Below are 25233 nucleotides of genomic sequence, written 5' to 3'. Positions count from 1 at the left end.
ATGGAAATCACAGGGGACGAGAGAACGACAATCACTAAATTCTGCCAAATATCAACATTTATCAGGAGGAAAAGCCACAAAACTCCACCGCGGCCTCCTCCGCCGATCTGACCGCTCATTATCAGCCTCGTAGGAGGAGGACGGTCACCATGGTAACTACACCTCCAGCAGAGGACGGTCACCATGGTAACTACACCTCCAGCAGAGGACGGTCACCGTGGTAACTACACCGCCAGGAGAGGACGGTCACCATGGTAACTACACCACCAGCGGGGGCCGTGAGATGAGGAGCAGACGCTGCACACCCCCCATACAATGCTGCCCGTCCCCAACACTGAGGAGCCGCAGTCACATGGAGCAGGAGCCTCCACAGGAACAGCTCTGATCTCACCCCACACTCTCCTCTCACAGATTTACCACAAGCACCAAAACTCCACCAAACCCTCCTGTAATCTCACCGGAATGGCGGGAAATCTGCTGCTGGCTGACACCAGAGAACACGAGCTGCACACAACCAGGACGGAGCTGCTGCACTGAGAGACTCCTCGCTCCAGAAACTGCGATGTTGTATGATGAATTGCGACCTCAGCACTGACCGTCTCATCTACAGCGGAGGAGGAGCCAGAACCAGAGAGGGAGGAGCTGTGGTGACGTCATGATGGTCACATGACCGGATCATCAGCCTTCACCTCTTCTCTCTTCAGCCCCGCCCCCTGATCACATGACGGTGACGTCACCACAGGTCCTTCACCACTTCTCTCCTGAGCCCCGCCCCATGATCACATGACGGTGACGTCACCACAGGTCCTTCACCACTTCTCTCCTGAGCCCCGCCCCCCGATCACATGACTTTGACGTCACCACTTTCCCCCCTGAGCCCCGCCCCCTGATCACATGGCAGTGACGTCACTACAGGTCCTTCACCACTTCTCCTGAGCCCCGCCCTCTGGTCACATGACGGTGACGTCACCACAGGTCCTTCAGCTCTCAGTGCAGCAGCTCCGTCCTGGTTGTGTGCAGCTCGTGTTCTCTGGTGTCAGCCAGCAGCAGATTTCCCGCCATTCCGGTGAGATTACAGGAGGGTTTGGTGGAGTTTTGGTGCTTGTGGTAAATCTGTGAGAGGAGAGTGTGGGGTGAGATCAGAGCTGTTCCTGTGGAGGCTCCTGCTCCCTGTGACTGCGGCTCCTCAGTGTTGGGGACGGGCAGCATTGTATGGGGGATGTGCAGCGTCTGCTCCTCATCTCACGGTCCCCGCTGGGGGTGTAGTTACCACGGTGACCGTCCTCTGCTGGCTGTTTAGTTACCATGGTGACCGTCCTCTGCTAGCAGTGTAGTTACCACAGTGACCGTCCTCTCCAGGCTGTGTAGTTACCACGGTGACCGTCCTCTCCTGGCGGTGTAGTTACCTCGGTGACCGTCTTCCTCCTACGAGGCTGATGATGAGCGGTCAGATCGGCGGAGGAGGCCGCGGTGGAGTTTTGTGGCTTTTCCTCCTGATAAATGTTGATATTTGGCAGAATTTAGTGATTGTCGTTCTCTCGTCCCCTGTGATTTCCATCTTCTCCTTCATCATGAAGACGCCGGCAGGACGAGATCCCTCCAGCTGATCCAGTGCTCATCCCTCCTCCTCCTGAATGACCCCGAGGATGGACGAGGACAGGGATGAGACCACCAGAAGATTATTCCACTTGGCCCTGGAGATCGTCTCCCTGCTGAGCGGAGAGGTAACTCCTCTACATTTCTATCAGCTTTATTGTGTTCTGTGACAAGTCCGACATCGGGAGGAGGAAATCCAGAATAGAGAGAAGGATTCTTTCCTGTAAGAGCAGTGATTGTGTGGAGCTCTCTGCCCGGAGGAGTTGTCATGGGGATTCCCTATAAGAGCTGTAGAGGGGCCGGGATGTCTGTCCGGAGGGGAATAATATTCCCGGTTATGGCCCCAGATTACTGGAGACGGTTATTGATCCCGGGATTTCTACTGATTGTCAGATCTGGAGTCGGGAAGGAATCTTCTCCCTAAGTGTCTCTCTCCATACACAGGATTACACAATAGTGAGGAAGACACCGGGGGACGGTGTGACTCCCATCATCCATCTCCAGGAGTCAGGAGGGCGGAGCCCGGGCCCCATCACAGAGCCTCCCCCGCACTCCCTGCTACATGAGAGGAACAAGAAGATCCTGGAGCTCAGCAACAAGATGATTGAGCTGCTGAGCGGAGAGGTGACTGCTGGGACATTATACAGGACTGGAGGATTCTGGGTGATGAGCGGAGAGGTGACTGCTGGGACATTATACAGGACTGGAGGATTCTGGGTGATGAGCAGAGAGGTGACTGCTGGGACATTATACAGCACAGGGGGATTCTGGGTGATGAGCAGAGAGGTGACTGCTGGGACATTATACAACACTGGAGGATTCTGGGTGATGAGCGGAGAGGTGACTGCTGGGACATTATACAACACTGGAGGATTCTGGGTGATGAGCGGAGAGGTGACTGCTGGGACATTATACAGGACTGGAGGATTCTGGGTGATGAGCGGAGAGGTGACTGCTGGGACATTATACAGGACTGGAGGATTCTGGGTGATGAGCGGAGAGGTGACTGCTGGGACATTATACAACACTGGAGGATTCTGGGTGATGAGCGGAGAGGTGACTGCTGGGACATTATACAGGACTGGGGGATTCTGGGTGATGAGGGGAGAGGTGACTGCTGGGACATTATACAGGACTGGAGGATTCTGGGTGATGAGGGGAGAGGTGACTGCTGGGACATTATACAGGACTGGAGGATTCTGGGTGATGAGCGGAAAGGTGGCTGCTGGGACATTATACAGCACTGGAGGATTCTGGGTGATGAGGGGAGAGGTGACTGCTGGGACATTATACAGGACTGGAGGATTCTGGGTGATGAGGGGAGAGGTGACTGCTGGGACATTATACAGGACTGGAGGATTCTGGGTGATGAGCGGAGAGGTGACTGCTGGGACATTATACAGCACTGGAGGATTCTGGGTGATGAGTGGAGAGGTGACTGCTGGGACATTATACAGGACTGGAGGATTCTGGGTGATGAGGGGAGAGGTGACTGCTGGGACATCATACTGGACTGGAGGATTCTGGGTGATGAGCGGAGAGGTGACTGCTGGGACATTATACAGGACTGGAGGATTCTGGGTGATGACTGGAGAGGTGACTGCTGGGACATTATACAGCACTGGAGGATTCTGGGTGATGAGTGGAGAGGTGACTGCTGGGACATTATACAGGACTGGAGGATTCTGGGTGATGAGCGGAGAGGTGACTGCTGGGACATTATACAGGACTGGAGGATTCTGGGTGATGAGCGGAGAGGTGACTGCTGGGACATTATACAGGACTGGAGGATTCTGGGTGATGACTGGAGAGGTGACTGCTGGGACATTATACAGCACTGGAGGATTCTGGGTGATGAGCGGAGAGGTGACTGCTGGGACATTATACAGGACTGGAGGATTCTGGGTAATGAGCGGAGAGGTGACTACTGGGACATTATACAGCACTGGGGGATTCTGGGTGATGAGCGGAGAGGTGACTGCTGGGACATTATACAGGACTGGAGGATTCTGGGTAATGAGCGGAGAGGTGACTACTGGGACATTATACAGCACTGGAGGATTCTGGGTGATGAGCAGAGAGGTGACTGCTGGGACATACAGGACTGGAGGATTCTGGGTGATGAGCGGAGAGGTGACTGCTGGGATGTTATAAAGCGCTGGAGGATTCTGGGTGATGAGCGGAGAGGTGACTGCTGGGACATTATACAGGACTGGAGGATTCTGGGTGATGAGTGGAGAGGTGACTGCTGGGACATTATACAGGACTGGAGCATTCTGGGTGATGAGTGGAGAGGTGACTACTGGGACATTATACAGCACTGGAGGATTCTGGGGGATGAGCGGAGAGTTGACTGCTGGGACATTATACAGGACTGGAGGATTCTGGGTGATGAGCGGAGAGGTGACTGCTGGGACATTATACAGGACTGGAGGATTCTGGGGGATGAGCGGAGAGGTGACTGCTGGGACATTATACAGGACTGGAGGATTCTGGGTGATGAGCGGAGAGGTGACTGCTGGGACATTATACAGCACTGGAGGATTCTGGGTGATGAGCGGAGAGGTGACTGCTGGGACATTATACAGCACTGGAGGATTCTGGGTGATGAGCGAAGAGGTGACTGCTGGGACATTATACAGCACTGGAGGATTGTGGGTGATGACCAGAGAGGTCACTGCTGGGACATTATACAGCACTGGAGGATTCTGGGTGATGACGGTGTCGCTGTTGTCAGGTTCCTATAAGGTGTCAGGACGTCGCTGTCTATCTCTCCATGGAGGAGTGGGAGTATCTAGAAGGACACCAGGATCGGTACCAGGATGTGATGATGGAGGAGCTCCGGCCTCTTACACCACGAGGTGAGAAGCGAGGCTCCTTGTTGGCTCCGGTGGATGTGATGACGTCTCTCCGGCGTCGTCCTATAATAGATGAGTTTTCTCCAGACTTGCTCTTGTTTTCTCTACATTTTCTCCGTCTGACAACAGCTTTCATTTCCCTGATTATTTCCTTCTGATCTGTGAGTCGCGGTTTCTCCGCTGTCGTCTCGTCTTCATCAGTCTTGAGTCTTCGTTCTCGGCGGCTTCTTTCAGAATCTTTCTCCTTCCTTAGAGCATCGGTCACATTTTCTCTGCAGATGTCCTGTCCTTCTGTCCGTTCTCTCCTGTGAGTTCTTTGTTTCCCTAAGTCTGTTGTGGATTGTTACTCAGCAGAGTCGGGGTTAATTTACAGGTGATTTTCCCCCTAATCCGCTGTCGCTCGTCCGTCCCTCAGAATCGGCTCAATGTTGTCATCAGTCGTGGTCGGCGTCCGGCTCCTCCCTCTTGGCTGACACTTGTCTCCTTCCTTGGTCTTCTCCTTCATTCTCTCTCTTCTTCTTCTTTGTGACAAATCACTTTCTCCGTTCTGTGCACAAAGTCCTGGATAAATATCGGCACCGGACCGTCCCTCAGACCTGTAAACTCGAGTCGCTGTCCTGACATAAAGATGGGACGTGGTGGAGCCGATCACCCGTCAGTCTGACATGGAGGCTTTCCAGCCGTTCTCCGGCCTCCGCGTCTGTTCACCACTCGCTCTGCAGGTGTAGAAGCCAGAACTCTCCGTACTGGAGGAGAAGGTCGGATCACCGCGCACTCCTCCCTGTAGGTCAGGGGTCCCCAACCTGTAGCTCCAGAGCCTCCTGTGGCTCGCCGGCCTGTGATGTGGGTTCGCTGCTGTTCTGCCGGCTTACTGCTTTAGCACCAGATGTAGCTACACACTATTAAGAGTAGATCTCTAGATGATGACTGTTGGGGGTAGTGCTGAAGAGAAGATCTGAATGAGGGTAAGACGGGAAACCCTGGAGCTTGGCACACGGCCGTGGCTGTGATTATCCCGGTAACAGAGGGCTCTGGGAGTCACTACTGTGAGTGGGGCAGGAGCTGAATGTAGCTGTCAAGGCCTGAAAGGTTGGGGACATCGGCTACAGGCGGTCATGTTCCTCTTTGAGGAGCGCGTTAGTTCACAGCACGGAGCGTTACAGGCCATGCAATGCCCCATGGGAAATAATTTCCTCTTCCCAGATGCGTCGTACATGTTCCGGTCATCACGCTGAATCACATGGTGATGGATTAAAGATGGCTGCTGTTTCTGGCAGCAGACCAACCCTGCACGTCATTACCGGGGACTGTCCCACCTCGCCATGTCTGCCATCGCTGTGATTGGCCAGTCTATTCTGAGCCGCCAATCACTGCATGTTACCAATAAAGTTGCCTAAAAATAAAATGTGGCAGACTATGATTGGTAATGTCTGAGAGGGCACCAGTGACAATAGATGGGGTGATCGCTGCGTCGCCTGTTTATTAACCCTTTTTACCCTTCGCCACGACAGCACCCCACATGAGAGAGAGGGATCCGCCCCATAGGAACAGGAAACCTACAGAATAAAAGGAGGCGGTCCCCTCTCCCCCTCAGTTTAGGTTTCCTGTTCCTACAGGGACCCGGCTTACCTACAGATGAAGAGGATCCCTGGGCCATGCACCCGCCTGCGTCGGTGTCTGTGGGAACGGCAGGGGCTGCGGTTCCAGAAGCAGCGGCGGGGGAGCCCCTGCTTGCAGCCTCCCCCCTCGTCTGGCAAACATCCACGGTCCGGGTCCGGTCACCGTGGGTCCGCCCGGCACCGTGAGGACGCGCGCGCTGCAGCGGCCGGCTTAATATCCCTAGCCGCCGCATGGTGAGTAAGAGCGGCGCGTCTAACCCGGAAGTCGCTGGAGCACTTCCGGGTTGGTCCGGGGAGGCAGGAGAATGGGCGGCAGTTTTAAAAATGCAGCGCTAGCGTCGGGCCGGTGTGTGTAAGATGGCTTCACCGGCCGACGATGCGCACTTGCCCGCAGTGCAACAGCGTTCTCCTAGCAAGGAGAGGAGCGCTAGGAGCAGCACAAAGAGTGGTGATCGACCTCCAGGGAAGGGTTCTACCACCAAACGAAATCCGCCTCCAGAACCGGTACCTGTCAGCTTCACTGGGTGAGTTTTTGAAAGAGTCTCTTCCTATATGCTGATATATGTTCCTCCTGTATCCTTCCTCTAGACTAAGAAAAGGACACACAAGTCCAAGCACAAGGAATGTGCTTTATGTACACAGCCCCTCCCGGATGATTATGTCAAAAAACTATGTTCGGAGTGTATCATGCAGACCTTACGACAGGAAAACATAATGACTCCGTCAGATGTCCGAGCTATAATCCGGGAAGAAATGCAGGGGTTGGCGCAGACTAGTACTACCAGTACCCGTCAGCCTAGTAGGTCCAAATCTCCGGGCAGTTCACAGTCAGAGGACGTATGTATATCCTCAGACGAAGCGGAATCCCAGCCGAGCTCATCCGAGGCTGAAGGAGGACTTTGTCTTCCCAACAGCAGTGTGGACAATTTAATAAAATCGGTCAGAAGCACGATGGGGTGCTCAGAGGAGAAAGGAAGTAAAACGGCTCAGGACATCATGTTCGCGGGGTTAGGACAGAAAAAACGTAGGTCCTTCCCCGTCATAAAAACTATTAAAGAAATAGTAAAAAAAGAGTGGGATAAGCAAAATAGAGGTTTTCTACCATCATCCTCTAAAAGACGCTATCCCTTCAGTGACGAGGAACTAAATACCTGGTCAAAGGTGCCGAAGGTGGATGCCGCTGTAGCCTCCACAACCAAACAGTCGGTCTTACCGGTGGAAGATTCAGGAGTCCTGACAGACCCGCTGGATCGTAAAGCGGAAGCTTTACTAAAAAGGTCGTGGGAAGCCAACACGGGGGCGTTCAGACCCGCCATATCCAGCACCTGCACTGCAAGGTCACTGCTAGTGTGGATGGAGCAATTGGAGGAACAGATTAGAGGTAGAACTTCGAGAGAGTCAATCCTGCCGAAATTCCCTCTAATCAAAGAAGCAGTAGCATTCCTGGCTGATGCCTCTGTGGACTCGCTACGCCTAGCAGCCAGGTCAGCCGGCCTAGTGAACACAGCCCGGCGAGCACTCTGGCTAAAGAACTGGAAAGGGGACGCACAGGCCAAAGCAAAACTTTGTGCGATCCCCTGCCAGGGTGAGTTCCTTTTCGGAAAAGCACTGGATGAGCTCCTAAGTAAAGCAGGTGAAAGGAAAAAAGGCTTCCCTAACCAGTATCTTCCATCCTACAGGAGAGCCTTCAAAAGACGTCCCTTTACCAGGAACAAGCCGTTCGAACAAAGGGAGCGATGGGAATCGAAGGACCCGAAGCAAAAAGGTGCCTTTTTTAGCGGGTCCCATAACCCGAAACGCAAATACCGCTAACCAGGAAGTAGGCAGCAGATTGAAATTCTTCTTCCCCAGATGGGAACAAATAACATCCAGCCAGTGGATTCTGGACATTGTACAATACGGCCTAAAATTGGAATTTGAGCGAATCCCTTGGGATTCCTTTATAGTAACATCTCCAAAAGGTCAAGACCAACAAAGGGCTCTGGAATCAGAGATCCTATCTCTTCTGTCTAAAAAAGTCCTGATAGAAGTTCCCCAAGACCAAGAAGGGAGGGGTTCTATTCCCCTTTATTCTTGATCAATAAGCCTGATGGTTCATTTAGAACCATCATAAACCTCAAGAGGTTAAATGCCTTCCTGCGTAATCATACCTTCAAAATGGAATCTATTAGTTCAACCATAAAACTCTTGTTTCCTAGGTGTGTCATGGCCGGAATAGACTTAAAGGATGCTTATTATCATCTTCCCATACATCCGGAACATCAAAAGTATCTAAGGGTAGTAGTCATCCTGGAAGGACAGGTTCGTCACTTTCAGTATGTTGCAATGCCATTTGGGCTTTCTATGGCTCCCCGCATCTTCACTAAGGTGATATTAGAAGTAATGGCTCATCTACGTCAACAAGATACCTTGATAATACCCTACCTAGATGACTTTCTAGTGGTGGGAAATTCCATGCTTCAGTGTAAAACTCGTCTATCTAACACGATCTCGTCCCTACAGGAGTTAGGTTGGATCATCAACTTCGAAAAATCCCGGCTGAATCCAGAAACCGTCCAGACATTTCTAGGAATCCAGCTAGACTCAGTAAGTCAGAGATGCTTCCTCCCCCAGGCAAAGAAACTGACTATACAATCAAGGGTATCAGACGCAATACGCAACCCCTACATGACACTAAGGAAGAGCATGTCCTTACTGGGGTCATTATCATCATGTATCCCTGCTGTACCATGGGCACAATTTCATACTCGTCAATTACAGTATGAGGTATTGTCGGCTCAGGGTAAAAACGGACATCTAGAAAGCAAAATAACTCTTTCCAAAGATGTCTTAGAATCACTATCCTGGTGGCTAGACATGGACCACCTCTCAGAGGGTGTGCCATGGATAATAGACCCGTCTAAAATAATTACCACTGACGCCAGCCCTATTGGGTGGGGAGCACATATGAAAAACAGTCTGGCCCAAGATACTTGGGACCAGGCAGAATTGTCATGTTCCTCCAATTGGAAGGAGTTAAAAGCGGTAGAATGTGCCTTAAATCACTTTCTTCCGCAGATTCAAGGAGCAGATGTAAGAATTTACTCGGACAATTCCACCACAGTGGCATATGTGAATCGTCAGGGTGGCACAAGATCAGGAAGTCTAATGACCATAGCTGCAGACATCTTTCAGCTGGCAGAGACTCATCTAACATCCCTAACAGCCCTGCATATCAGAGGTGTAGAAAACATCAGGGCAGACTACCTCAGCCGAAACGAGCTACGTCAAGGGGAATGGACCTTAAACAGATCCATATTCAGTGTGATAACAGAGTCATGGGGGATACCACAAATCGACCTATTTGCCACAAGAGACAACCGGCAAGTAAAAAGGTTCGCTTCCCTGAACGTCATGGATCACCCAGATATGTTGGACTCTCTCCACCATCCTTGGAGGTTCCAGCTGGCATATGCCTTTCCTCCAATGTCTCTGATTCCTCTAGTGATCAGAAAAATCAGGAGAGAACAAGCAAGAGTGATCCTCATTGCACCATTCTGGCCGAAAAGACCATGGTTCTCTTGTCTCCAGACCATGTGCCTATGCGATCCATGGATCCTCCCATCAGACAAGGAACTGCTGTCCCAAGGCCCCTTTTTCCACCCGCAAGTGAAAGGTCTTCACTTGACGGCGTGGAATTTGAGAGGCAACTACTAAGATCAAGAGGGTTCTCAGCAGAACTAGTTAACACCCTCTTATTGAGCAGGAAAAGATCTACCACCCTAATATATAGTAGGGTGTGGAATAAATTTTTAGACTTTCACGCAGTACCGTTCACTAAGCAAGTTCCAATCACACCTATTTTAGAGTTCTTGCAGAAAGGCCGAGAGTTAGGATTATCTGTAAATACCTTGAGAGTTCAGGTCTCGGCATTAGGAGCCCTATATGGATGCAATATAGCAGCTAATAGGTGGATCTCCAGATTCATAAAATCTTGTGAACGTAGTAAACCGGTCCATATCCCCCGTCTACCCCCGTGGGATTTAAATCTAGTGCTAGAGGCTTTAACTAGCTCCCCATTTGAGCCACTAGATTCAATACCTTTAAAAATCCTGACATATAAAGTAGCCCTCTTGGTAGCCCTAACCTCAGCTAGACGGGTTAGCGACATCCAGGCCCTATCAGTAGACCCACCCTTCTTACTGATATTCCAGGATCGGATAGTCCTAAAACCAGACCCCTCATACCTCCCTAAGGTAGCGTCCACCTACCACAGGTCCCAAGAGATATTTCTCCCTTCCTTTTTTGATCCACCTGTAACTCCAGAAGAGCATAAATTCCACACCTTAGATGTCAGAAGAGCCATCCTGACCTATATAGAAAGGTGTCAGACATGGAGGGAGAGTAGGGCTCTGTTTATCTCCTTTCAGGGCCACAAGAAAGGACATGGGGTCACGAGAGCTACCATATCTCGATGGATCAGAGATGCTATCTGCTTGGCCTATACATCAAAAGGCGAGATTCCTCCAGCGGGTATTAAAGCGCACTCGACACGAGCCATGGCTTCCTCCTGGGCGGAACAAGCGGACGTACCGATCCATTTAATATGTAAGGCCGCAACTTGGTCTACACCTTCTACCTTTTACAACCATTATAGACTTGATCTATCTACATCTTCTGATCTGACCTTTGGTAGAGCTGTTCTTAATACAGTAATCCCACCCAAATAATGAATCTCTGAAAATCTCTCATGTGGGGTGCTGTCGTGGCGAAGGGTAAAAAGCCGGATTACTCACCGGTAATGCTCTTTTAATGAGTCCACGACAGCACCCATTTACTACCCTCCCTAAGTTATGCACAGCTCTTCCTTTTAAATTCACAAATAATGGTTGTATAGAGTTTAAGATATTTTGCTGAATAAGAATTAATACTAAAGCTTTGGTGGTTCCCTTTTTGTACTCTGTAAACTAAACTGAGGGGGAGAGGGGACCGCCTCCTTTTATTCTGTAGGTTTCCTGTTCCTATGGGGCGGATCCCTCTCTCTCATGTGGGGTGCTGTCGTGGACTCATTAAAAGAGCATTACCGGTGAGTAATCCGGCTTTTTGTTCCAATTGGTTTATTGGTTGTTACTGGCTGATCGCCATCAAGAGATCATTTAACCCCTTTCTGACATCTGACGTAATATTCCGCCCATGTGTCCTGGACCTATTTGACCAGGGACAGATTATTCCATCATTGCGATCTGCACACACGGGGGGTGCGCGGGCGATCACCGCCGGTTGTCAGCTGATTCTGACTGCAGACACCCGGCACTATTTGCCAGTAGTAGCATTTTGGGAGATGGCTGAGGATTGACAGCCCCTCTGCCTTTGTATTGGAGACCCTGCAGTGTGACGTGGGGTCTCGATCGTTGCCATGGTGACCCGATCTCGTCATGACATCATCCGGATCACCAGACCTAGGAAACTTGCTGATCATCCCCAGTGCCTGATGAGCAAGTTTCTCTGTCAGTGCAGAGCTGATAGTTTCTGCAGCATGGGTATGCTGCTGCATCTCCATGCTATACAAGTGCTCAGCCTGAAAAAAATGATTGTCCTATAGTGGGACAAAGTAAAAAAAAAAAAAAAAGAAATAAATAGAAGTAAAACTTTTTTAAATGTGTAAAAATATTTAAAAAAAAAAAACTAAATAAAAAAATGAAATTAATTCCTGAATTGGTGGTTTTTGGTCATTCTGTCTCCCTAAAATCAGAATAGAAAGTGATCAAAAAATGTCATGTGCCCGAAAATGGTGCCAATAAAAACGTCAACTCGTCCCACAAAAAAGCAAGACCTCACATGACTCTGTGGGCCCAAACATGGAAAAATTATAGCTCTCAAAATGTGATGCAAAAATTAGTTTTTGCAACAAAAAACTGTTTTTTAGTGTGTTACGGCAGCCAAACATAAAAACTCGCTATAAATCTGATATCGCTGTAATCGCACCGACCTGATGAATAAAGTCGCCTAATCACTTATACCGCACGAGGAACGGTGTAAAAAATAAACAAAACCAATTCTTCTCCTACTGTTGATTTTTTTTTTTTTTATTCTGCCTCCCAAAGATCGCAGTAAGGCTCGGCGCACATTTATCCTGCGCTCTGCGCTGAACTCTTACACCAGGGTTTCTGTGTAAATGTCGAAATACGTGATTCAGACGGAGCCTCCGTTTGAAGATCCCCTATAATGAGGCAGATGGAGGCACTACGGACGCCATAGATCCTGTGATCTGGCGGTGTCTGTCTTTTTAGGATTTCATAAAAGTGCTGTCGACCACAGTTTTTTGCACTTCTGTAAAGAAGGATACCACTGAACAGAGGCCAGACTGAGCCCAGAGTAACTCTGCTGCCTCATAGTGAATGGATCCCTCCGGGGTTTCACCTGTCACGTCACTCAGAGATTTAGATGGAAACCACAAAGTAAGTGCTCAGCGTAGAGCACAGGATAAATGTGATCATAAATGTTATGTAAAATGTTCCCAATAAAAGCTGCAACTCAATCCACAAAAAAAGCAAGTCCCCACTCAGGTCCATCATCTGTTAACGGAAATATAGGGGGCTTCCACGTTACTGGTAGCACAAAGGCTCTGGAAAAGCGAAATGGCTCCTCACCCTCCAAAAGAAATTCAGCAAATTCTCCGCTCTCAAATCCATATACCCCCCCTCCCTTCTGAGCCCCCGTGTGCCTAACCACTTATTGCATCCACGTTAGGCAGATTCTCATCACTACAGAAATGCCAAACTTTTGGGTGCATGCCTCCAGTAGCACGGGCTGGGCATAATGTACTGCTGACTGCAACGTACTGGTCACTACAACGAACTGGTCACTACAACGTACTGGTCACTGCAGCGTCCCGGTCACTACAACGGCAGTTTGCAATTTTCACTCGGCAACATTCATTGCTGCTTGTTTCTGGAAAACACCCATGGAGTCAAAATCGCTGCTACACCTGTAGATAAATTCCCAAGGGGTATAGTTTCCAAAATGGGGTCACTTGAGGGGGGATTCTGCTCTTGCGATTAGGGGCTCTGTATATGGAGTCTGCAAACTTCTAGGACAATCTACTCCAGGAGGCAAATAGCGCTCCCCGTCCCCCCTGAGTCTCTCCGCATGGCTAAGTAGCACTGTACAGCCACATATGGGGTATTGCCACGTTCAGTAGAAATCGTGGGACAAATTTTGGTGCCATTTTTACCCACTTGTGTGAAAATATAAAATCTGGGTCTAAAACTAAATTTTGATTTTTAAAGACATAGCTCTCTCATTGGTTGATATTCTTTTCACTTTTATTTTCAGATGTTCAAAATATTTCATCCAAATTAAAGAGAAATTTTACAGGAATAATTGTAACTGGGGAATAACTGTGACTTTTTCCATATACGACGTTTCTGCTCCTCCCGAGCCTTGTTCACATATAGGCACTATAAATAAAAACACATTTAGATTAATATCCTATAATAACTGAAGGCTAACAGTTATGGGAGGATAAGGATGTAGGGAAATGGTTCTCCACAGGGACTGTGTGCCCATATATTTGTTTTGGAAAATATAATTGAATTGTGACGCGGCCCCCTAAAAGAATTGGTTTTATGAGTTTTGTTGAGAAATTGCTGATAAACGTTTAACCCTTCTAACCTCCTAACAAATGCACTACAGGGCGCAGCAAACCCATGTAGTAAAGATGTCGCCAGCACAGGTGCAAGATACTGATGAGACGCCACTCACAGCCTCCCAACTCATGGAGGGGGGATTGCTTAGTATTACATATTTATATGCCGGCTCCCTGACTTTGATGCGGGCTCGCACGCTGAGCCTGCAACTTTCCCGGCAGATTATGGCTGATCATCTTGTGCCTCTGAAAGCTACAAGTGGAACTGAGCTCCACCAGCAACTCTTAACCTGTCAAATTCCGCTGTAAATCTGACAGCTGTATTTAACCAGCGCTGGGAGGAGGGGGGCGTCTTTCCACCCATCGGAGCGCCCATGACATGATCGCGGGGTGCCAGTGGGTTGTCATAGGCTGTCTCCTGAAGCCCCGCGTGCCCGTCATTACAATCCTCCTGTGAGATACAGTCCATGGCCGGCGTTCATAGGAGATTGTGATTTTCACTATACACCATGTTCCAAATTATTATGCAAATAATATTTTTCTGGGATTTTCCTAAATGGTCGGTGCAAATGACAGTCAGTCTAATAACAGTCATCACCCGTTAGATTATACATCGAATTTTATTGGAGAAACCTCCCAATGATAACAGTATAATCTCCAAAATGAATAAAACCCCACAATGCACTGTTCCAAATTATTAGGCACAGTAGAATTTCTACACATTTGATATAAAGAACTGAAAAGTCTCATTTGTGGAATTTGCAGCATTAGGAGGTCACATTCACTGAACAAAAAAGCTATTTAACTCCGAAACCTCCTAACAGGCCAAGTTACATGTAACATAGGAGCCTTCTTTGATGTCACCTTCACAATTCTTGCATCCATTGAACTTGTGGGTTTTTGGAGAGTTTCTGCTTGTATTTCTTTGCCTCCCAGAGCTGCTGTTTTGATGTGAACGGCCTCCCACCCTCATAGATCTTTTGCTTGATGATCCTCCAAAGGTTCTCTATAGGGTTGAGGTCAGGGGAAGATGGTGGCCACACCATGAGTTTATCTCCTTTTATGCCCATAGCAGCCAATGACTCAGAGGTTTTCTTTGCAGCATGAGATGGTGCATTGTCAGCATGAAGATTATTTTGCTCCTGAAGGCACATTTCTGCTTTTTATACCATGGAAGAAAGTTGTCAGTCAGAAACTCTATATACTTTGCAGAGGTCATTTTCACACCTTCAGGAACCTTAAAGGGCCCTACCAGCTGTTTCCCCATGATTCCGGCCCAAAACATGACTCCTCCACCTCCTCGCTGACGTTGCAGCCTTGTGCGGACATTGTGCCATCCACCAACCATCCACTACTCCATCCATCTGGACCATCCAGGGTTGCTCAACACTTATCAGTAAACAAGCCTGTATGGAAATTAGTCTTCATGTATGTCTGGGCCCAATACAACCGTTTCTGCTTGTGAACACTGTTTAAGGGTGGCCGAATAGTAGGTTTATGCACCACAGCAAGCCTTTGAAGGATCCTACACCTTGAGGTTCGAGGGACTCCAGAGGCACCAGCAGCTTCAAATATCTGTTTGCTGCTTTGTAATGGTATTTTGGCAGCTGCTCTCTTAATCCAATGAATTTGTCTGGCAGAAATCTTCCTCATTATGCCTTTATTTGCCTGAAATCTGTCTGTGCTCTGTTTCAGTCACAAATCTCTTCACAATATGATGATCACTCATAAGTTTTCATGAAATATCTAATGTTTTCATACCTTGTCCAAGGCATTGCACTACTTAACGCTTTTCAGCAGCAGAGAGATCCTTTTTACTTCCCATATTGCTTGAAACCTGTGACCTGCTTAATTATGTGGAACATCATTTTTAAGTAGTATTCCTTTAATTAGAATCACCTAGAAAACTAACGATCACATGTGTTTAAGATTGATTTCAGTGATCCATTGAGCCCTGAGACACAATACCATCCACGAGTTGATTTGAAAAACAAAACAATTAAATCTTTATGACACTTAAATCCAATTTGCATAATAATTTGGAACATGGTGTACATCACACAAGTGATCAGATGATCGCAGCTCCCAGTCACCTTAAGGGAACTATTATATCAAGTAGAAGAAAAACGTTTTTAAAAATTTGAAAAAAAATAAAACACATGTTCAAATCACCCCCTGTAACGTCCTCCTGGGAGATCGGGGGTTAGAAGATTACTACGTAGTATTAATCGCAAATCTTCCATTTAGCCTGTGTTTATGTCCCATAGTAAATGGATTTGGTTTCCTTTGGTGCTGAAGAGGTTAACGACCCTTTTTATGCTGGTCAGAAACATACAGCTCCATTTCATCTGCTTCTGATCTGGTCATTACCCCTCCCTATAAAAACTTCTATACCTTCTCTTCCTTACGGTAAAACATTTGCTTCTTAGCTCCTTGGAGACGTTATGCTGAATTGTAGATCGTTGTTGCTACTGGAGATTGTTGCTGTTTTTGAGTCTATGCTTTCCTCATTGTCCCATTCCCATTTGGTTGGTACATTCCTATCCTTCCCTTTATACGTCTCTACCTTTGGTGAGTGTATGTTTGTTGCTTTCTGTTACCACCGTCTCTTATGTGTTGATACACTAGCATTCTGTCCTGGGCCTCAGGGGGGAGGGAGAGGGGACAGCTTAGGGTATAACAGGAGAACAGTGCGGTCGGAGACCCAGGCCTCTCTACCTTCAAGAGTGCCCCAGGACAGGGACAGTTTTCTTACCGAATGACTGTCATAGTGTGACCCATTAAAAATAAAACAATTAAAAATATATAAATAATAAACATTTGCTATTGCTACGTTCTTAAAAGTCCAATCTATCAAAATAGTAAATTAATCCGATCGGTAAACGGCGTAATAAGAAAAAAATAAATAAATAAGAGGTGGACAAAACATCGTATCTACCCCACAGTGGCATCATTAAAATTCTCAGCTCGGCACAAAACATAATCCCTCACCCACCCCAGATCCCAAAAAGTGAAACTGTTACAGTTCTTGGGAAATGGCGACCCAAGAAAGAGATTTTATTTTTTTTTCAATGTATTTGTAATTTTTTTTTTACCACTTAAATAAGAAAAAGCCTATTGATGTTTGGTGTTTGTTACTTGTACTGACCTGGAGAATCATAGTGCTAGGTCTGTTTTACTGTATAGTGAACATGATCAATAAAAATTACCCCAAAGATTTTAAATATTTTTTTTTTTTGCAATTTCAAAGCACTTAGAATTCCTACTTTCTACTTTCTAGTCTTCCTACTTTCCAGTAAATCACATGATAAAATGAATGGCCCCAACCAAAAATACAACTCGTCCCGCAAAAAACAAGCCCTCATACTGCTATGGGGACGGAAAAATAAAAAGTTATGGCTCTTGCAATACAGTGAAGAAAAAATGGAAAATTGACGTGGCGTGTAGGGGTTAAAGGGCATAAAATTTAAGTTTTTGAAAATTCCGAAATTGTCAGGTTTTGTTTTTTTTTTTGTCAAATTTTCATAAATAAACGCAAATCATATTAACCTAAATTTACCAGTAACGTAAAGTACAAAGTGTCACGAATAAAACAATCTCAGAATCACCGGGATTTATAGAAGCTCCAGAGTTATTACCTCATAAAGTGACGCTGGTCAGAATTGTAAAATTTACCTGGATGGGAAGGTGAAAACAGACCGAGGCTGAAGGGGTTAATGGGATGTTTGTTCAGATGAATATGTATTATGGGGCTATTCTGTGGAATCTGACCAGACAATCTCTCCTCGGCTCCCCGTGTGCATCAGTAAGCGCCCATGACCCCGGTGCCTGCTCTCTAGTTGTCCTTTCTGCACATTGATAGGCAGTAACCGCTGTGTGCCCGGGGCTCCCCACAACACGCTGAACGTAGAATTACCGGTTCATGTATTCAGTCTGTGTGTCTCCACAGATGGATCCAGGAGGAGAAATCCACCAGAGAGATGTCCCCGTCCTCTGTATCCCCAGGACTGTCCGGAGGAGAATCACAACGTCCCAGAGGATCATCAGGTAGATGACACTGAAGCCCCCACAACATCTGACCATGAAGTGATGGGACCTGAGCTCATCTTACATTTTACTTTTTAGGGTGAAGATCTGATTGACATTAAGGTTGCAGTTATACATGGAGGACAAGAGGCGATCGCAATATGGGCCGATCAGCAGGGTGAGGAGGGGAGACAGTCATGTCTGTTCTGTGGTCACCTACTACTACTCCCATCATCTCATCATCACATGGCACAATCTGTTCCATCACTGTGTGTCTCCACAGATGGATCCAGGAGGAGAAATCCACCAGAGAGATGTCCCCGTCCTCTGTATCCCCAGGACTGTCCGGAGGAGAAGCACAACATCCCGGAGGATCATCAGGTAGACGGTGCTGAGCCCTGTACTGGATCTGTATATGGGGGGACATTTCTGATTTAGGTCATAGAGGTCACAGATTTTGGTGTTTTCTTGTATTGTGCTGATTGTTACATCTGATATATCAGGAGGAAGATCCGACTAAGAATAAAGTGAAGGATGAGACAGAAGAAGAAGCGATGACGAGGGGGGATCAGCCGTGTGTGAGTGACGGGAAGGAGGAGATTCTGGGAGAGGTTTCCACAGGTAATAATGACCGGCGGGTGATGATGGTGATAATGACTGGTGTGTAGTAATGTCCGGCGTGTGAGGAGTCTCCACTTCATTGAAGCTTTATCCGCTGTCCACATCACAGCAGAAGCGTCCGGTGATGGCGCGGCTGCTCCTGTGGAGTCCGGCGGTGCACCGATGAATAACGGGGCCGCCCTCACACCTCTTCTTCATGATTTAGGAAGCACAGATTTAGTTTTCCTTTACCTTTGTTCATATTAATTCTATCCTTTCTGTCCATATTTTTCTTCCACAAGTCCTGTGCTGCCATATAAATGACTGAGCTTGTGTTACAGGATATGAATCTCTCTGTCCTATCAATGTTGGTGATGCAGCAGCTTCTGCCTGGTGCTCATGATTGACGACACATGTCACATGTAGAGTTGTCCTACCTGTCACCTGTGTTTGCCTCCTACACTGAGGCTGGTGTCCTGGCTTGCAACCCATGTAAAATGTAGGCTTGTAGCCTGGGGGAGTCATGTTTGATAATTACTAACTTAGGGACCCATAGGTAGGTCACCCTGCCGTGGTTGATGGGCACACATGAATTGGCCAATTTATGTGCTAAGAACCTTCATTTTTGTAAGTACATTTTATTTAGCAATAAGCCAGCTCAAATCTCATGTATTAATATTTATTTATATAGCTCCATTGATTCCATGGTGATGTATATGAGAAGGGGTTACATACAAATTACAGATATCACTTACAGTAAACTTACAATGACAGACTGATACAGAGGGGCGAGGACCCTGCCCTTGGGGACTTACATTCTACAGGATCGTGGGGAAGGATACAATAGGTTGAGGGTTGCAGGAGCTCCGGTGGTGGTGAGGCGGTAGCTCCGGTAGTGGTGAGGAGGCAGTGGGGTCAGTGCAGACTGTCGGCTTTCCTGAAGAGGTGGGTTTTCAGGTTCCGTCTGAAGGATCTGAATGTGGTTGCTAGTCGGACGTGTTGGGGCAAAAAATTCCAGAGGATGGGGGATATTCGGGAGAAGTCTTGGAGGCGGTTGGGTGAGGAATGAATAAGTGTGGAGGAGAGAAGGAGGTCTTGGGAGGACAGGAGATTATGTGAGGGAAGATATCGGGAGATTAGTTCAGAGATATATGGAGGAGACAGGTTATGGTTGGCTTTGTAGGTCAGTATTAGTAATTTGAACTGGATACGCTGAGGGAATGGGAGCCAGTGATGTTGCAGTAGTCCAGGCGGGAGATGATGAGGGCATGTACAAGTATTTTTAGTAGATTGACGGTTGAGGAAAGGACGAATTCTGGAGATATTTTTGAGCTGGAGGCGACAGGAGATGGAAAGAACTTGGATGTGCAGTTTGAAGGACAGGACAGAGTCAAGTTACTCTGAGGCAGCGGACTTCCAGTACGGGGGAAAGCGTGATGTCGTTAATTGTGATAAATTGGTCAGGTATGGAAGATCTATGAGATGGAGGAAAGATGATGAGTTCAAATTTGTCCACATTGAGTTTGAGGAAGCGAGAGGAGAAGGAGGATATGGCTGATAGACACTCCGGGATTCTGGACAGCAGGGAGGTGACGTCTGGTCCAGAAAGGTAGATCTGAGTGTCATCAGCATAAAGGTGGTACTGGAATCCATGGGACTTTATGAGTTGTCCCAGGCCAAGTGTATAGATTGAGACGAGTAGGGGTCCTAGAACAGAGCCTTGGGGGACTCCAACAGAGAGGGGGTGGGATGGGAAGGTAGTGTGGAAGTGGGAAATGCTGAATGTGCGGTTGGAAAGGTACGAGGAGATCTAGGATAGGGCGATGTCTTTGATGCCAAAGGAGGAGAGGATCTGTAGTAGGAGGCAGTTGTCAACTGTGTCGAAAGCAGAGGACAGGTCTAAGAGGAGTACAGAGTATTGCTCGTTGGGGCGTGTCCTAGCTGGCCATGTGAGCGGTCGCATAGCAGAGCGCTCCGGCTGCTAAAGAGTGATTTATCCTGTGCAGACACCGTGGGCTGGGCTTTTCGGCTTCTTACCGGCTGGTTGAGGGTTGGGGGAATTGTACAGTGCAGAGCGGTGGATCCGACAGTGGAAGAGATGACCAGGCGGCGGCAGAAAGACGCGGGAGCTGGCGATGCAGGAGCCAGCCAAGATGGCGCCGAGGTCAGAGAGCAAGCTGATAAAGAAAACGCCGCATGCCATAGACGTATGGAAGTGGCGGCGAAGCTCCAGCAATATGCCAGAGTGGAGGCTGTGGAGGAGGCAGAGCAAGGAACCGGAGCTGGAGCTGATAAGGAGGAGGTGGATACAGTCCTGGCCGCAAAGCATGAGGTACAGAGGGGGAAGGAGAGAGGCAGCATGGCGGGGGCAAAAGGGGGATCTGAAGGTTTGATGCAGGAAGAGGAGCCGACCCTCAGAGATGTTATTGCGTTGATCTCATCGTGCCAGCAGTCCCTGAATTCCCTGACCCTGCAGATGCAGGAGGTAAAAGGGGACACAGCACAAATTAATGCAGCCCTGCAAAAGATGGACAGACGTATGGGAGCAGTGGAGGAGAAGGTGAGCACGGCAGAAGATCATATAGTTAAGCTGCAAAAAGCGGAGAAAAAGTTTGCCCAAGCAATATCAGAGCTCGCTGCCAAAAATGAGGATCTGGAAAACAGATCCAGAAGAAATAATATACGTAGAGTGGGGCTGCCTGAAAAGACTGAGGGGAGAAACCCCACAGAGTTTGTTGAAAGCTGGCTGCTGGAGAAAATTGGGGGCGCAGTGCTGACAAAAGTTTTTGCTGTTGAAAGAGCTCATAGGGTCCCGCCGCAGCCCCCTGCCCCAGGAGCGAATCCCCGTACCATGCCAAAATACTGAACTACAGGGACAGAGACATTATCCTCAGAAAGGCTAGAGAAATGGAGGATCTGACGGCTGGAGGTCAAAAGATTGCCATTTACCCGGATTATTCTGCTGCAGTTCAGAAACAACGGATGAAGTTCACTGGGGTCAAGAGACGACTGAGGGAATTGGGAGTGCAATACTCTATGCTGTTCCCCGCAAAGCTGAGAGGTGGCTTTTGATAAGACCCACTTTTTCCTGACACCAGAGGATGCTACCCAGTGGATTGATACTAATGCTAAAAAACTCAAGGGAAAAGGCGATTGACATTTTATGGGGATCCAGATGGGAGATATTTCTCTGTCGTTGAAGGAGGGATATGCACTTAATGGCATATTTGCCAGATGGTTGAGCAATTGTTGAGGAATGTGCCAGGCCATATTGAGTGTACGGCCAAAGAGGGCAGCAACGGTTAATAAATATGGGGGAGGAGGGTTCTGCGGGGTACTGCAAGTTTGATTTGAAGTTTCTCTACATATGTATATAAGTTGGATTGTTCTGAAAACAAAAATTGTGGGAAATTCTGTTTGCTTTGGCAGCGGGAGGCGGGTGGAGAGGGTAAAGCAAGGGAGAGCGTTCACAATGGGCGATGGAGCCCCACTCTTGATAAGAGGTAGAATTTTTGGTATTGGATGGGTTAGGGGGGTAAGTTCGGGGTTGATGGGGGGGTGGGAGGGATTAGACAGCTCAAATTTGAAAATGAGGTTGCTATGAAGGATGATGAGCCACAGGATGGGGGGCCACACTAAAATATTGAGTTGGAATGTGAGAGGCCTTGCGGATGGGACCCGGCAGGCGGCGAGTCTACAGTATGTTCGAGAGCAGAGGGTCTCAATGATATGTCTGTTGGAAATGCATTTGGTGCATGAAAAAGTGGATGTATTAAAGAGATGCTGGATACAGAAGGCATACCACTCCATCTTCTCTGCGTATTCTAGGGGTGTGTCGGTGTTGGTACCCGTGGGAGTGCAGTATGAAGAGGTGACGGTACGGGTGGATGTGGATGGTCAGTATGTGGTGGTGCAATGTAAAATAAATGGAGTATTGATGTGTATAGCAGCAATGTACATTCCGCCCCCGTACTCAAGTAAGAAAATTAGGGAGGTGTTGGAATGGGTGGAACGCCGAGGCCCGATACCTTTTCTAATCATAGGGGACCTTAATAACATGTGATGAATTTTGGGATAAAAATAAAAATCCCCAGAACAGGACAGTGGGACATATTACTACGTTTGGGACTTATATTCGCGAAGTTGGTATGACTGACCTATGGAGAGTTAGACATGTTGGGGAAAGGGGGTATTCATGTTATTCACCGGATCATGGTACTCTATCAAGAATTGATCTGGCGCTGGGCAATTGTCTGTTGGATACTATGGTGGTGGATGTTCGATATTTACCCAGGGCTCTCTCGGACCATAGTCTGATTTGAAGTGGAGTTTAGGACTGGTGGGAACGCGGGCTGTGGGCAGGAGAGAGTGGAAGTTTCACCCTAACTGGCTGCACAGTATAGATTTAGATAAGATAAAACAGGAGTTGGAGGAATTTTTTGTGTTGAATGATGGGAGTGCAGATGTTCTTACCGTGTGGGAAGCTATGAAGGCGTACTTGAGAGGACTACTGTTTAGAGATATTAGTAGATATAAACAGAGGACGAGAGAGGCAGAGAGGACAGCGATTGATGGGCTGAGGGCAGCCGAGGATGAGATGGTGACATTGGGTACCCCTGAAGCTGGGAACAGATTAAAGGCAGCTCAGAATCACCTGGAAAAAGTTTTGCTGGAAAAGGCAGAAAGGAAGCGGGAGTTTCAGAAACTGGCGTATTATCAGGAAGGTGAGACTGTCGGTCACATGCTGTCGCTGGTGGCTTCTGCTCAAAGGAATACTTCGTTTGTTCACGCTCTGACTTCTGGGAATGGTAGGATTGTCTCAGAAAATTTGGAGATTCTGGGGGTCTTTGCAGACTTTTACGCTGACCTATATTCCTCTCGGGTAGACGAATCGGCAGGAGACACAGTGGCGTTTCTTGAAGGACTGGCGCTTCCGAGGTTGAGTGATGTGGATAGAGAGAGCTTGGAGACTCCCATTACGGAGGAGGAACTGGGTCGGGCATTACAATCTATGGCTAATGGGAAGGTGCCTGGTGTGGATGGATTTCCCGCTGAGATCTACAAAAATATGGGGGAGATGCTAATTCCCAGATTAAAGGTGGTCCTAGATGAGGCTAAGAGTAGAGGGTATCTGCCAGCATCCATGCGAGAAGCCATAATAATGGTAATTCCTAAGGAAGGGAAAGACTTAGAGCAGCCTGAATCATACCGGCCGATTTCCTTACTCACTGTTGATGTCAAGCTTCTGGCCAAGGTGTTGGCGACTAGGTTGACGAGTGTCATCTCCAGCCTGGTGCACGCAGACCAATCTGGCTTTATGCCTGATAGATCCACAGCGGTCAACCTACGGAGATTGTTTATGAATCTGCAGCTTAGGTCCGACAACTGTGGCCAGAGAGTCATTGCATCTTTAGATGCCCATAAGGCATTCGACAGTGTGGAATGGGGATATCTCTGGCAGGTATTGCAGTGTATGGGGTTTGGCTCGCTGTTTGTGTCCTGGATACGGCTGCTATACTCGCGGCCGGTGGCTAGAGTCAGGGTGAATGGGGAGTTATCAAGGACTATACATTTAGCTACGGGAACGAGACAGGGGTGTCCACTTTCCCCTCTTTTGTTTGCCCTGGCTGTGGAACCGCTGGCTGCTAGGCTTCGACAGTCGGACGAGGTGTCTGGGTTTAAATATGGGATGATTGAAGAAAAGGTGGCGCTGTAGGCGGACGACATCCTACTGTTTCTGGCTGACCCGGTCGTTTCCTTGGGGGGGTGCCATTGGGCTTATTGAAAGATTTGGGCCATTGTCAGGGCTGATGATAAATTGGAGTAAGTCTATATTGTTCAAGGTAGACGATGTGGGGGACGAGGGGAGTGAGCCGCTGGAGGATGGGCGATTGAGGGTGGTAGGTCTATTTAAATATCTTGGGATATGGATCTCGATGCCTGTCGCGGACTACATGCATAAGAATCTGACTCCAATCTTAAGTATTCATAAGGCAAAAGTGGATGCTTGGATTAAGTTGCATTTATCTGTGGTAGGCAAGGTGAATCTCATCAAAATGATTCTGATGCCGAAAATCCTATATGTTCTCCATAACGTGCCAGTTTGGATACCACGGGGGAAATTTAGACAGATTAACTCCCTGTTTAGAAAGTTGGTATGGGGGGGACGTCACCCACGGATCAGGCTGGAGACGCTTCAGCGGCCCAAGGATGAGGGGGGCTTGGCGTTGCCTAACCCTGAAGTATATTTTCTTGCAGCCCAGAGTCAGCACTTGAAGGGCTGGGCGTTTGAGGGTTCGTCCAGTGCGGTGCAGCAACTGATGGAAAAAGTGACAAACAGAAGACCGGTAGTGCAGTGTCTAGAGGATGGGTCCCTGGGGGCCTTGGGGAAATCGTATCCCACTATACTAGTGATATGTAAGTTGTGGGGGGTAGACTGAGACACATACGTGGGATTAGGGGTGTGACCAGGTTCTCCCCGATATGGCATAATAATAACTTACCGGAATTTGTCGCACTGGGGGTATTACCAGAATGGCAGACCATGGGAATTCAATATGTGTATCAGATAATTGAGCAGGGAGAGTTAAAATCCTTTTCCCGATTGCGTGCAGAGTTTGGTCTTGGGCCTAAGGGGGAATATCAATATTTGCGGTTGAGGCACGCATTTGGAGTTCAGAATAGGGACCGAAATGGCAGTATCCAAAGGGATATAGTGTTGGAATATATCTGTGGTGAGGGGTCTACTAGGGGGGTTATTTCTACTCTTTATAAAGACTTGCTGCATACTTACCTTCTGGGATATCCGATCACGGCAAGAGCTAGGTGGGAGAGAGATGTGGGCCCAATGGAGAACGAAACTTGGGAATCGGTGCTGGAATGGGTCCCAAGGCTGTCACTGAGTGAG

General features: G+C 48.0%; 1 protein-coding gene across 1 annotated transcript in view; it reads left to right on the top strand.

Moving 5' to 3' along the window:
- Positions 1 to 950: 950 nt before the first annotated feature.
- The window catches only part of LOC143793495 (uncharacterized), a 47690-nt gene continuing 23407 nt past the window's right edge, over positions 951 to 25233 (top strand). The window contains exons 1-8 of the mRNA XM_077280512.1: positions 951 to 1066; positions 1578 to 1724; positions 2041 to 2220; positions 4334 to 4457; positions 17650 to 17747; positions 17826 to 17904; positions 18010 to 18107; positions 18230 to 18347. Coding sequence (XP_077136627.1) covers positions 1635 to 1724; positions 2041 to 2220; positions 4334 to 4457; positions 17650 to 17747; positions 17826 to 17904; positions 18010 to 18107; positions 18230 to 18347 — 787 coding nt within the window. The 5' untranslated portion in view covers positions 951 to 1066; positions 1578 to 1634. The remainder of the gene's footprint in view (positions 1067 to 1577; positions 1725 to 2040; positions 2221 to 4333; positions 4458 to 17649; positions 17748 to 17825; positions 17905 to 18009; positions 18108 to 18229; positions 18348 to 25233) is intronic.

This window comes from Ranitomeya variabilis, chromosome 1 (assembly GCF_051348905.1).
Source record: "Ranitomeya variabilis isolate aRanVar5 chromosome 1, aRanVar5.hap1, whole genome shotgun sequence".
NCBI classification, from domain to species: Eukaryota; Metazoa; Chordata; class Amphibia; order Anura; family Dendrobatidae; genus Ranitomeya; species Ranitomeya variabilis.
Note: the sequence above shows the minus strand (reverse complement) of the source record. Positions and strands in the feature narration are given on the sequence as shown.